The sequence below is a fragment of the Phaethon aethereus genome (assembly GCF_964289735.1).
Source record: "Phaethon aethereus genome assembly, chromosome: 26".
NCBI lineage: Eukaryota > Metazoa > Chordata > Aves > Phaethontiformes > Phaethontidae > Phaethon > Phaethon aethereus.
The window spans coordinates 4,347,382-4,362,535 of record NC_138602.1 but is presented as its reverse complement, the minus strand read 5'-3'; the positions used below and the strand labels follow the sequence as shown (position 1 = coordinate 4,362,535).

Below are 15,154 nucleotides of genomic sequence, written 5' to 3'. Positions count from 1 at the left end.
TTCGCAGCTCTGAAATTTCTCTCATTACAATATTATCACACAGCTTCTTAAAGTCAGTAAAGGAGACAACAGGAAGGAAGTTACTTTGTGCAAGTATGTACAAATTAATCGCTGACAATTTTATTATCTGCGCTGCGGGATGAAATCTGAAAATCATAACTGAGAAAAACCACACAAGTGTACTTTCTACACCTAAACATACCGGTTTCCAGTCAGCTTTCAAACACTTCTCAAACACTACCACTGACTCTTAACGTAGCTTAGTGTCTGAGCATCAGCGGCGTGGTTAGGGAGTTAGAAACACACTGTAAGTTAAAACAAGATGCAAGAGTCAGAAGTTAAATATGAAATAACATGGTCAGCCCATCATCGCTGTTTCAGTCTAGCGCTAGCTCTTCTGTTGGCGGGGAATTATCAATTCAACTCATTTACATGGTTGTCCCATTTTTGGTTTAAGAAGCTCCTCTTGCTGCAATTCCTTTTATACATTTCGTAAGAAAGCCCGCACGCGAGGTCAACGAATCACACGCTCAATCAAATGGAAGATTATTGGAGCGTTAGAAGAAACTTCAGTGGATTATAACTTTTTTTACCCTTTTCATTAACAAAAATAACCACACTGGGAGTCTGTGCTGTCCCTTTGTGAGTCTGCAGGCCTGGAAACTCCTGGGCTTTTATTCCAGGCATGGCACTGCTCCGGAATAATCCCCTTTGCCAGCTGACTGAGGCACTAAAAGGTTAAATATTGCCTGCACAACCGGCAGAACAGCGAGAGACACACCGGAGTTTGAATGCTACATCTACGCGTGACTGTCTAGGGAAGTAAATACAAATAGTACCATTTCCTACCTGACTTACCGCAGTACGTGCGGTGCAAACCCTACGGAGATAAAGGTAAGTTGACATATTAGATCAGAGCCCTGGTCCGATGAGTCTGTTTTTCTGCTGCGGGCAGCACGCAGCACCCAACGCGTCAGGCTACGCTTTCCAACGCCATGCTGCAAGCGAACGCCTTCTCAATTTCTGCAAGGAGTCAGCCAGGAAGCATATCTCTCAAATCTACTCTAGATGCCTTCCCTTTGAATTTTGCCCCCCTCTTTGGGGTGAAAGCAGAGCAACCGGTTAATTTTCAAGAAGTCTTAAACGTTTGAACACCCTCAGTCAGGTCCCTCCCAGAAGGACTCTCGAAGCTCAGCAGTTCTTGGCTGCAGTCTCATGTCACAACCACACTCAATACCTCTAACCATCTTCATGACCTTTTCATCCTTTCCCACTACTACCACGTTTAGGAGGAAGCAATCAGGTTGGGGAATACTCCAGATAAGCGTGAACTGCTCCATATGATCTTAGAGATTTTGATATCCTTTCCAAAAGCTGCCAAAAAAAAGAAACCCCAAACAAATAGCTGCTGTACAATGGGTGTTTATCTTCAATCATATCATAGAACCATAGAGTATCCCAAGTTGGAAGGGACCCACAAGGATCATTAAGTCCCCCACAAATCTTTAGGGTAAAGAAAATTTCAAGCTCACCGTTTCTTTCTGCTGTGTTTTGTAAAGTAGATTGCCATGTTTAAGTCAAAGGAAGTATCTCCTGACATCAGTGTCACCAAATTTATGGAGTTTACGAGTATCTGGAGTTCCTCAAAATCCTCCGCAGCATTTAATAACAGAAACAATTAAACTGTCACCAACAAACTCCAACAACATGTTAGCCAACTCCTACTCCAATCTGTTGGCAAGTAGATAAAATGACATCAGACCCAACACAGTGGAACCTCCCTAATTCTCTCTTCCACACAAAATATTCTCACCCCCGTTTCACCGTGAAGCGTATCCCCAGAGACAATTTTGCAGTCACAGGATTCTAAAACTTTACCAGCTTTTACATTTTACAAATTGCAGGCACAGTAATTAACACTAAACCTGAACTTCCTACATGTACTCACTAGCATGAAATTTTTTGCGGTTGGCAACAGGTCTCCCAGTCAGTGCAAATTAGCAAATTCTATTTATTGATGATCTGGAAGAGAAAGCAGATAGTAAGCATTACACAAAACACCAGCTTTTTGAAGCTCGGCATCAGTTTGACGTCATTATTTCCAAAGATAATATGCACCTATAGGAAAGGAATTATGAATCAAGGAATTTAACAAAAAGTTTTCAAAAAAAAAAAAGTAGTTAATTTAGATCAGATTAAATAAAATTAGTTTAATGCCATTTTCAAAAGTTTCACTATACAAAATTTCTCTACCACCAAGACACCTTTTACAAATACATTCTCTGAGGACTAATTCTCAAAACCCCAAAGATTATAAAATAAATTACGTTTTCTAAGAAACTGATCACATGGAAGCTTCACCAAAACAGATTATGAGGGAACACACAGCCTGAAGTGACACCCAAAGCAAAGTAATTCCAAAAATGAGATTTTTTTAAACACGGATATGTAGAAGGTCAACCACTGCAGTCCTTAGGCAAACAGCAGTCACAGAAATTGGCTCAAGATTTTCCCCTTGAACAGCAGAGAGCACCCAAGAAAGAATATCTATAGGTGTTCGAACAGGACAGAGCTCCACAGGCTGAATAAACCAGCGCGGAAAGCCGTTCTCCCCACGCAGCCGTCGCTGTCTACCTTCCCTGCTGATGAATTTGGAGCCACTTCCAGGGGGGATCTGCACGGCTGCCCGCTCGTACGCTCAAAGGAAGCGGAAACATTCGACAGAGAGAGACAGGTCGGGCACATCTGGCTTAGAGACACTTATCACCAACAGAGCCGGACCAGCGACCTGCTCCAACCAGCCCTTCCCACGGCCGCTTCGATTCCACGGTCATTTGATGTTGTTATCGCCTCACTAAACTGATCTTCCACTCCCATTTTATTCACGACTACGTTACACGTAAATTAAATAGCGTTACTGAAAATGACTTCAATCAATTGCCGAACTTAGCAGAATACGTGACTTACTCCTCTTTTAAAAGTTTAGCAGCTAAGATACACCGATGACAAAAACTTCTTACCAGATAAAGGAGTAAACCTACAAGATAAGTAGCTCAACTACTTGCAAAAACGCGTTAAACCATGAATATTTAAACAACATATTAAATATAATAAATTACTGATCAGAAAGTCTGCCTGCCTGCTGACAATCTGACAAGTGCTACTTCATATTTGAATGCAAAAGAGAATATTTACTTTGAAGGCAAACTCTTCTGATCGGGAAAGCCTGTATAGTAAATACAGCGGTAATTTCCTTGGTAAACCCGAAGTCTATCCAAAATTCTTCACGCACAGGTCCCCTTCGCAAAGTTATCACAACTGCAGAAGTCTTCATCCTCTCGCAAGGGTTACAAGGACAAGTGGTATTTCCTTTGTCACTAGACTTCTACTGGAAAACAGCAAGTTAATGGCAGCTCTCACTGAGAGATACTATAGCAGAATCATTCATAATTAGAAAAATTAAAATAGTGGTATTTTAATACGTTTCAAAATGTTGGAGTTTTTTTTAATATATATATATATATATATATTCATAAAAGTATTAGAATCAAATCACAGATCTCTTCATTTAAACGGCCCCTCAATGAGACCTACTGGTCATCAATTACCCATTTCGTGTCTGTTCCCACTGTAACATCATCTGTCTTTTGCTGGAGTCTTGTAATTCGGAAGCAAACCTATATGCGCAACTAGCGTCAACCACTTTTAACGTCCTGCTTAGAACCTGCATGTACAATTCCCCAAATTAATTACTGGGAAAGTTCACACAAGAAGCAGCATTTTGTACCCTCCCATTGGGAGGGGGACACTAATAAACAGCCCCGAATGCTCAATCTAAGCAAAATTCCTAGTTTTCAAATAATCGCCTCTGGTTTACAGACAGTGGGAATAGGTTTAAGATTTCAGATTTGATTTGGCAGAATGTCTTCGAATCCGCACGTTCGCATATTTATGCCCATAATAAATCACGGTGGCAATTTAGAATTTAAGTTAAACATTACTCTTCACCTAACCTTTAACAAGAATGAAAATTTATAACTAAGGAAGTTATAAATTACTCAACCTTCACCTTAAAAATAACAGCTAGCACCAAGAGTCTAGGATAAAGATCTCCTGCGGAGAAAGTGGCCTTTAGCAAAGCTATTTAACCGCTAATGATTTGCTTTATACACATATGAAACAATGTGTTTTGTACAGGAGGTATATGGTTGACTTGAGTGAGGAAGGTGGCATTGAGAGCGCAATAAAAAAAGACATTTGGAAATATTTGGCGCAAGTTAGGCTCATACTGTGTACAAAAAACCAAACAAAAACCAAACTATCTCTTGCTCCACAACAAAAGGAACCCAAAACACATCCCTTCTACCTGCAGCTACCAGTTAACCAGCACATTACAGAGGACCCTACAAATATCTGGACAATGTGGGGTGAAAAATCGGTGCCTAAAATATTTTTCCATTTCAGCAAAGCAATTTCGAAGACTCGTGTCCACCAAGTACTGTTTTACAACAGACAAACCCACACCATTCCAACTCTTTTCAGTTATACTCCTACATTATAATCTCTAATTTGGGCCAAAGAGGAAAAAAAAAACCAAAACAAAACGAAAGCAAACCTTTCAACTTAAGAACTAGTCATTAGAAGACTGGGTTATCAATTCCCTGCACCTGAACGCCAAGTCCAGATGAGAAACTTTCCATCCACACTGTATTTGACTGGTCAGCAGCTGTTGCTTGGCTGACAGATAAGCTCTGGATAAAGCACAGCACACACACTTCAGTCACTTCAGAAAGGAGTAGTTGCAGGTCTTTCAAAGAAGAGATTTTTGAATCCTTTGTTGCCTAGGCTGACAAAAACCATCAATTTGTAGAAGCGGAATTTTCCTTTTTGAAGTCTCCAATTCTGGGTCCGTAGGTTTCAGACAGTTTTCCCCAGTACTTCAGTAGCAGGGAAAATTTTGGAAGTGCAATACTAGGATAGCTTCTGCCCACTTTCAGTGTTCATGCTGACAATTGATTTTGTCTTCAGAATGCTCCAAAACATCAAGCATTTCTTCTATTATAGCCTGTAGTGCCCGACCCAGCTGTTCTGCCGTATACGGTTTTCCCAGCGGAGGCACGTGAACAAAAGCCGACCTCCCGCGGCTCTGGTATAAGGAGGTGTAGTAAGTGAAGTCACAGAGGTATCTGAAATACAAGAATAGAGCTTATTTAGCGACAAGTGACAAATACAGCGTGCAAACTACAGGACAGGATGAACTGCATTCTCATCGTTCAGCATTGCAGCAACATCCTGCAATAGAGGTACAAGCCAGGTACTGTGAGTCTGTGGGATCACTTTAATCAAACCTAGGACAAAGAAACATAAAGATCTCTCTCTTTTTCCCCTGATGACTGGGTGACCACTGAAAAAATAGACGGTATTGCCAGCCCCATGAGAAGTGAAAAGCACACGAATCGTACGGGCCTCATAAGCTGAGCACGAAGCAACTGCAGTATGAGTCTATTTTCCCCATCGATCACTGGCATCCCATACCTGCCGGCATCCTTAGATATAGTCACCGTGACATCCAGCCCCAGCGCTGAGACTCTCTTGCAAACCGTGTCCATGTCAATAATGGAATCGATGCATTCTGGGCCACCTTCTACGCAACACTGAGAGCCTGGGCAGAAACGGCAGTTGTCTAAGCCTTTATAACCTACATTATGGCCACACTTCTCCAGAGTTACAGTCGTAGCCATACCCGAAACACCTACATGAACCACCAACTACAAGAGAAAAGAAACAAGTTAGATCAACCAAGATACAAACGGAAGAGAATCAACAGCCCGCTATTCCCAGTTAAAGACTGCTGGGGTTGCTACAGGAGTTCTTGCATGAATAGCCCAGTAACAAGTCATTTTATCAATGAACTTGTGCGTTCAGTACGGAACGATTCTTCTTGTTTCGCCCCTCTCCTGGCCTAAATTGTAATTTACTCAGAGTAAAAACGAACGTTGGCACCTTTGCAGCTGAGACCACCGCTGGAACAGCCCAGGTGGCACAGACACCCTTTGGTGGTCTAGACAGCCCTCTGCAGCGGCCTCTTCACACCAACTGCTCCCATTAATTGGAGCGCTCTATTCTGAGCTATAAAATTCTACAAATCCACATGTTCTCATGACAAAAGAGGAAAAGACCTAGCGAGGGACTACCAGTCTGAACGTACATTAAAAAATGGGACTCCATATTATGCTCATTGCTGTAAGCATGGCAGATTTCAACCATCTGCCCTGTCTTTTCTCCTCCTTCCTTTGCTCACTCACTTGTGGACTGTGCTTTTTCCATAACGCAGGAATGAGCCTCTGTACTGTCTGGTATTCAACCGGGACTTCATAGACGTGCAGATCCACGTCATCTCGCAGTCCTAGCTTCTCCAACTCCTGAGAAGATAAGGAAATAAATAAAACCACAGTGGTCAGACACAAACTCAGCAGAGGATAGACTTCTGGAAAGTTTATTAGCAGAGTGGGTCTTCTGTGAGGGACTAACATCAGCTTACACTACAGGCTGTATAACCTTGTAAACAGCACTGTGAAAAAAAAACCCCAAACCCCAAAACCATAATGGGGAACAACAAAGGCATCTCTCCACCTGTGTTAACAGTCTTCACCCACAGGAATGTTTATTTTGCTCTGATGTGTGTATAACAAAGAAATCAACGTTTAACTGACAGTAGTTATCAGCAACAGCCACACTCAAAAGAAAGGTTGGCTACGTTATTTAGAGAAGTATACAGTCATATTTATTTCTTGAAAGAACTAGATGTTATGTAGAGAAAGTAGAATTGGAAAGATTATATTCATCATCTAATTTGTCTTTTCTCAGGACTGCTGGCCCGGAGAGCAAATTCACATTTGTTTGCAGCATGAGCTGTTACCCTTGTAGAGATTCAACTAACGCAGTATATTATTTCTCCCTCTCTAATGTTAACGAAAGCCATGCCTTGAAAACATCCCAAATATCCAGGCAATAAACTTAGCCAATTTCCTTTAAACCTTTTAAAACACAAAGTGTCAGTTAAATACCTTGCAAAGACATCTTTAAAACCAGAGGGAAGAGGGAAGATCTTTCTCCCCCTCCAGTATACCTGGCTGGAAAGCACACTTTCATCCCAACACTGTGAGTTCCCTCTACATACAGCCCATGGTCCTGGACACTTCTCCCTTGCTCTTCTTTGGTCTCCATTTCAACACACTCCAGTATCACCAGTAAGGCTTCAGTTTGAGGCTCATTTAGTACTTCAGCCTTTACCAGTCTAGCCCAGAACAGGACCTCATCAGAAGAGAAACCTTCCAGAGCCATCAAACCCAAACTTTCAAGAACTCAAGGAAAGGAAACCTCCGAGAGGAAGCCTCTGCAAAAAAGCTCAAACCTAGGAGCCTTGTGCAAGTCTACACTGGGAGGTTCTTTTCTAACGGCTGAAGCTATCGTGTTCAATGAGTTCCAACAACATCTAACCTGGATCAAGTTTCCCTCTGATGAAGACAATTTTTTTGGCATTCTGAAAAACTTTACAGCTGCTTTTCAAGACTGGTAAGTGACTGTACGTGCCATAAAGCCAACAGCCTTCGTCAGAGTCCTCCCATAGCTCTGTCTCCTTCGGAAAGAAGCTGCAAGTGCATCCTTCTCTGAAGACAGAAGGAGCTGTGTGCTCTTGCATTTCTATCACCAGGCCTGTGTTCCACTTAGAAGAACAAACTCCAGCTTTTCACAAGTCAATACACAGCAGAAGCTTGTCGTCTGGGGCTGCTCTTCTCCTCTGAGATACACGTCAGTTGAAAAATGCAAGCTTACTCGTGTCAAAAGCTCAAAATGATTACTTGTGCTAACACCAAAAAGGCCGCATGCACAGCAAGAAAATAACCTGCAACTCTCACATCCATATACCAGTGTAGATGTTCTCATGGATCTGAGGTAGAAACAGCAATGTAAGCAGCCATCAAATTATCAACGGACATTTTTAAATATTCTGGAATGATTAAGTTATCTCTGTTTCAGGTTCGGATTTGGTGATCAGAGCCAAGAGTTGCTCTTTCAGGTCACTCTTAGGCTTTATTTTCCTGCACACAGAGATTGTACTTGCAAACTGCAGGCTAACAAGTGCAGATTAGCTATTTTTCATGAAGCTTACTCAATTTCAAATCTTTTATTTCCCTAGCTTTAAAATTCTTCCAAATTAAAGATAGCTGAAAGGAGAGGACAAACTGAGGTTTTTGGACTCCCCCATTACAATCCTACCTCCTCTATATAAATGCAAGCAGTGTCTTAGTATCCTTTTTTCTGTAGTTATCAGCATGAGTCGTTTCTTTACCGAGAAAAAAAACCACAAACCTTTCACACTTGTACGGACAGACCACAGAGAGTGTAACAAGATTTAAGATAACTCAAACACGCAGCAAAGGCAAGAGTAAGACTTTCACGGACCAGCAGATATGAGCAACAACAATGATAGATCACTGGCTCTGGCTCTGAGGGCAAGTCTGATATTAAAGGCTTGCTGTATTGATTAGTGTCTGGCACACACAGACATTCATTACCAGAGATGGATGCTAAGTGATGTTTCATCACATCTTCTTTACACAAATCTGCCTTCAAAACGTTAGCTGGTTTATGTGGTGCGTTATTAAAGTACGTAGTTTACAAATGAGAGCATTCAAATACAAGTCAGTCTCTTTAGGAAGATCTTCAGAGCGTTAATTGGTAGGAATTCATCATCACTTCTCTAAAGAGCGTGAAAGAGCTCCTAAAGATGAATTTGATGGCGGAAAGTTTTACCGGCTGCGCGGAATGAGCATCTACAGCGAGCAAGAGACCTCGGGCCGCGTGAGCCGCGCCGCCTCAGTGACAGCTACCTTCTCCAAACGCAGGCACACCAAACCTCAGCTTTACAAATCCACAACTTTCTTTTAACCAAACACGGCGTTCGCGCGCTTCCGTTCAATAATAAAGATGTACGCTGGCCCCCAGACAACTTATTACCCACAGCCTTGTATACCTGACAAATATAGAAAAACGAACATGTTTGACCGATTCCCTGACCCCTCAACAATGGTCGTCTTTGTGAGCCTTTAATATCCTTATCAGGTCTGTCTAGACACCCTGACAGCAATTGTCCTTAGTAATGTCAAAACGCACTCTGACCTCTCTCCTCCTCCGGCTCAGCCAGAAGCACTTCAGGGGGATGAAGGCAGGAGCCCATTAGCTTCACAGTCCATGGGGCACACCTGTGTCTACACCTAAGTCACACCACAGAGGCCAGAAAACGCACTGAACAGAAAGTCTGTTTCAGTAACAACTTCTTGAAAGGAAGGTCTCTCCCAAGCAAAAATTGCAGCTGAAAAAATTCCTCAAATGAAATACGAAAACAATGAAAACACAGAACAGCAAATCCATATTAACACAGAATATTTTTACTGTAAGCCTTAAAAAAGAAAGCAGAAAGAAGTTATTCTTCACACTGAATTTACAGGAAATCTCTCCCCCATGCGTAAAATCTCCAAACATTTCATCTTCATATTGTTAGATTGCTGCCACCACTGCTTAAGGTACCCACATGTAAAAATCGTTTAGCTTTCAAAACCAAACAGCTATACTAGAAATTCACTGCGGTCAGGGAAAAGACACACCGTATCCGTGTTCTATATAAGAAGCCAAATAAAACCAAAAAGAGGACTGGAAAGAAAAGCAGAGAATTTTATCCTCGGGATGTAGGATAATAAAAGATGTAATAAACCAGAACTAGCTTAGCCCTAAAGCTAGGAAGGATTTAAAAAGATTGTTTAATTGATTTTTCTTCTATTAAAATGCAGATCACACCGTCTGGGATTCAGAAACTCAGACACGCCTTTGTGTCCACTCAGCTCCATGAAGTCCCCTGTCTGAAACTTGCACAATGCCCAACTCGCATGTGCTCAAAGACATGCTGTTCCTTTTTGTCTGGGCCTCTCAGGGCTGAGACAGGGTAAGGAAAGGCAAATCCTCCCCATTGCCTGAAAGTTTATGTTTTTAGTTAGAAGCCAGCACAAGCTATTAAACAGGACTCGGAGGAAGATGGACTCCAAGGCAGCAGACTGCACACCACCAAGTCTAGTTTTATGCTCTCAAAACACCCCCCCAGGTCCATAAAATTATTTTAAAACGCATGCGATTACTTACTTCATCTACCAGCCACACAGCTGAGCAGCCATCAGTGCCTCGAGCTGCCGGGCTGAAGGAATGACACGCCATTTCTCTTTATAGGAATTATATATTAGGTTTGTTTTTGTAAGCAACATCAGAACACGCACCACTCTGCCTGTTCTGGGAGCACAAATACCCTTTTGTCTATCTCTTCTAGAATAAAAGTAGCTTGTTTACAATAACAGACATTACACAAGTAAGAACAAACCAAATCAATGGGCCTCACTACTAAATTTCAGTAACGTGTATTTTTCCACATACACAGCTTGCATTTTCCCCAAACTTAAGCCCAGCAAATCCTAACTCAAATATATTAATTTCCAAAAGGCTCTTGAAGGCAAAGGTTTCATCTTCTCATACCAGCCAACACATTAGACATCTGGACATTAGTTGACTGTAATTGATTAGAGTTTGTGATTTAATTTAAAAGCATCCTAAAGAAGATATTAATCTCAGAGCTCTGAAGGGAAGAGAGATGTGTTGGGGAGAAAAATAGATTTAATTCCCTGGGCAACTGTACTAAAAGGTATCCTTGAATTCCCAGTAGCTTTGTCATAAACCACATCCAGAAGTGACAAATAAGGAAGAAGCGGGATAATGTGGCAACACTGTCCCGAGCTAATGTTTTTACAGCATACTACCAAGCAACCTTAATTCCTTGGTTTAGCTGGGCATCTAGCAAGAGTCTGGTTTCTTCCTCTTGCCTCGTTTGTGATGGCATCAGTGCGTTGCACAGATGAGCATGTTCACGCAGATACACAGCTACAAGTGGCATAAACATGATTTGTTCGAACGCGTACGACCTGCTCGAGCAATGATCCTCCAGGAGCACTCCTGTCTCCAGCAAGGTCCAACTCCACCAGTCAAGCATCACTTGCTGCTGTTTCTCAGCAGAGAGGAAGCTGGCTCCGGAACAACAAACACTGCCTGATCCCCCCACGCCTCCTGCTTCACCTGCTGCAGCCCACTGCCGAAGGCGGGTGGACGCAGAAGGAACCGAAGCAGGGAAAGGTGGCAGCTGCTTTGCTTTGGGGTGAGAGTCCCTGACACTCAGACCCACATTGGATGACTCTGCAGTATGCTTGACTCCACAGGACTACCAGGTGGAAGTCTTATTACGGATGAGATTTGGCTTAAAGGTTAACCAACTTGCTCAGTTTCAAGCTAGAGCTGAGAGAAAAGCATAAAAATTCTTCTGGATTTGTTTGTTTATTCTGAATTCTCCACAGCAGAGGAAGATTCCAGGCTCCCTGCCCCATTTAAAATCTTTCAAATCTAGGGACTTAGCCTATGAATTCCTTACTTGCCTTAGCTACATTAACTCAATCTCATTAAATTCTACTAGCTAAGGGATTGTTTTCTGAGAAGTGAATAAAACATTATCCAGCTGACCATCTGGATAGCTGGAGCAAGCTGATTGCAGTTCATAAACTGGGAAGACAAGTTATAAAAGAGCGGCAAGCTAAAATTTGTACGGATATGTATCAGCACAGCTCTCTGTTTTAACTTGCTAAGAATGAAGTTATAGAGTTACCTGAACTGCAATCCAACTGGCGTTAACAGCGTGCTCTCCAAACGGACCAAACCCTGGAAGAGAAGTAAAAATCCACAGTGATGAAGTCATCCTTACAGGTTTGACTAAACTTAAAGCTGCAAAGCAGTCTGCGCTTTCCAGGTTTATGTATCCTGAAAGAAAATCAACTTCTAATGCCCAATCCCTATTTACTTTACATTCAAGTACTAAATAAGAGACTTTCACAGAAATATTTGCACTATACACCTTTTACTGTGAAGGAAAACAGTAGCTTGCCTCAAAAGAAACTCTTTTTTCCCAACAGACCACCAGGGAAGCATATTTTTTCCTTCCTGACCAGGTTAGAGAAACTTGTTATTAACAGATAAGTTGACTGGTGTCTCAGAATGAGAATCATTATTGGATTTTCTATTCCTGATTGTTTTAGCCCACAGCAGGTGCTTCCACAAATGCAGACAAGCCTGCCTCGAATATTTCTTCTCTGCTCAGGTCTTCACCAAGACCTCTGCTAGGATTAGTTATGCTTAGTTATCCTTCTTTACGAGGAAATAAGCAAAATGCTGCTGACAACCCACCTACACCAAGCAGCAAAGGTTATGATAGCATTATCAAAAATACTTACTCACCACATCTAAATTTCCTAATGAGTAACTTAGAGTTAACTAGTAATCCATAACATCTTTTCCTGAGCAAGCACACAAAGGTTAAGCAATTTATCTGGGTGCAACATCAATATGCTTTAATTTAAAATGTCAGAGTTACCCTATGAGCCTAATGCAATTAGAACACATAAATTTTGTCTAACTCGTGAAAGGATTTGAGAGTGACTACAAATATTATATGACACATTAATGGAAACATTCTATTTGCTATCAACAGTAAGTCTGAGGTTATACTGCACCTGACGACGTAAGGAATTTGCACAGCGTGGGCTTGTCCACGCCGATGGATCTCTTACAATCTAACCAATGTCGGTATCTCTCCAGAATAAATCTTCCAAAGGTCTCCACAAAATCAAAATGTAGGTGTGCTTTCCTGTGAGCAAACCTCCAGTATTATTAAGACAAACTAAGACTTCGCAGCACAGGTGAACAAGTCGAATACTCAAATGCTTTTCAGATGCTTCTGCAAGTCAGGGATGTCCTACACAACTCTGGAAACAATCAATCGCGACCTGCTAAGTTTCATTCCTAAAGAAACTAATAGTCTTACAAAAGAAATAAAATATATCTATTTCATTTTAACAATTCAGCCACTGGAAGGCTGAAACTCTACAGGTGCCCAGACACGTACCACAGCCCTCTTACTCGGAAGCCAAACGCAAACTGGCACAAACACAGCTGTGGGCTATTGCTCCTCTGCTTCCTCTCCTATACAGAACCCTCGTGTTATCTCTTTTGCAGAAGATAAGCAACTTTGTCAACAGCACCAAACTCCACCGAGCATGCCCAGGAGTTCCTCCACATCCACAACAGGGCCCTCCGAGGCTCATTAGCAGTAAACCAGCTGCAGAGATCTTTACGGGATTATCTCCTTAAAGAGTTCTAAAAAAGAAATTGCACACAAGTAATACTTAGCCTCAGCGAGCACACGCGCACAGCTGAACGGGAACACAATGCCATTGCCGATGTCAAAAAGGAATTTAGCGGGACATCGACGACTGATTATCAATACGGGTAGACTTGACAAGATAACCACTGTATTTTAGAAACAGACTTCCCCGAAAACAGGGGGGAAAAGAGAGAGGAGAAGTATTGCGAGCAGCAGAGTATTTACTGACGCAAGTTTTCTGTTTAGTCACCACCAAGTGCAGCCGCTCAGCACTAGATACTTCGAGAAAGGCAGGATTTGCCACCTGCTTTCCGCGACTGCTCCTTGCAAAGACACTTGCCTCCAATTAAAACCGCTCCAGCGCATCAACGACAAGAACCCCTCGCCCCCGCGCTTGCTATTCAAACGGCCTCAACTTCAGCTGCTGGGGGGAAGACTTGAATAGTTTCACCGAGTTCCCCATTTGTCACAGAACTGCCTTCCCCACAAATCAAGCCGGCTGGCCTTTGTACCCCGGGGAAAGCAGCCTGACAAGCTCTCGCCTGTGACACCGGGGCCTTTCATTCCCTTGCTTATTCTTTCCCGAGGCGCTTCTGCCGTGCTGCATGGGTGATTTTGATAACAGCTTCGACACCTTGAAGGCTCAGGACGGGGCGGTCAGCAAGGAAATGCCCCCACCCCGTGCTCGGAAGGGTTTTCCCATTCCTCGGGAGATTCGATCCCCCTCTTTCCCCAACCAGCAAACCCTTGGGGAGGATGGAAGAGGGGGGATCCCAAAGAACCCCCTGCCTGACCAAGCGTTAGGAAAGCCGCTGCAAAGCCCCATACCAAACAACGTACTCCCCAACTCCTGAGACCCCTCACCCACAGCAGAAACGCCCCCCCTCACCCGCTCCCCAAAGCCTCCAAGACCCTGCCCTCCATCCCCAGGGCTCCCGCTTATCACCCCACACAGGGGACAGCCCCCCCCAAACAGCCCCCCAGAGGACAGCCCCCCATCCATCCCTTCTTTAGTCACCCCCTGACGGGACAGCACCCCACCCCCCCACTCACCTCAGAGAAGGGGTCCCCCCTCTACCGCCCCCCAGCCCCCATTTACCCCCTCACCGTCCCCCTGCCCCCGGACAGCCCCCCTCAGGATTCCCCACCACTCCGGGACAGCTGTCCCCGCCGCCCCGTACCCGTCACCACCACCGCCCGCCGCGGCTTCTCCATCGCGGCTCCGTCCCGTCCCGCCGCCGCCCCGCACTGAGCGCTCCGCCCAGCCGCCTAGAGCGGCCCCTCGCGACCACAGAGCGCGCTCCGCCCAGCCGCCTAGAGCGGCCCACACGCGGCCACAGAGCGCGCTCCGCCCAGCGGTGCAGAGCGGCCCGTTCACGCCGCTTCCGCCACCAGGGCGGAAGTCGCTCAGCGGGCGGGGCTGCCTCGGGAGGGGCTGAGCCCGGAGCCGTTTCACCGTTGAGTGGCGCCTTCCGAGCTTGGGAGGGGAAGTCTGTAAGGGGCTCCGGCCCGGCAGCCTCCGCCTTGGCCCCAGGGGGAGATAGTTAAACCGTTACAACAACGCTCAGATTGATCCACGCGCGGCGCTCTCTTCCCCCCGGGAAGGCTGGGGGGGGTGGGAGGGGAGGGGTCTAGAGAAAACCACGAACCGAGGCCTAGATCCGCGGGTACCGGGAGGGGCCGCAGAGAACGCCGGGAAGCCGGCCCGGCGCGTGCACCGTGGGGTACTGTGGGTGCGCTACTGCTTCCCGCCCCGCTCTTCAACTTGCGGCGCTGTCGTAAAGGCGCGGACTAGGCGCCGCCGCGTTGCTTTACGGCCGAGGCCGTGTTCCGCTCTCTGATTGGCTC

The 15,154-nt window shown here is 44.4% G+C and overlaps 1 protein-coding gene across 1 annotated transcript; it reads right to left on the bottom strand.

The window, feature by feature from the left end:
• Positions 1-4,993: 4,993 nt before the first annotated feature.
• PGPEP1 (pyroglutamyl-peptidase I) lies at positions 4,994-14,521 on the bottom strand (the record flags this gene model as incomplete). Its single annotated transcript, XM_082010983.1, has 5 exons — positions 4,994-5,186; positions 5,536-5,768; positions 6,306-6,422; positions 11,756-11,808; positions 14,488-14,521. 5 exons carry the CDS (start codon positions 14,519-14,521, stop codon positions 4,994-4,996), a joined length of 630 nt encoding a protein of 209 aa, XP_081867109.1.
• Positions 14,522-15,154: the final 633 nt, after the last annotated feature.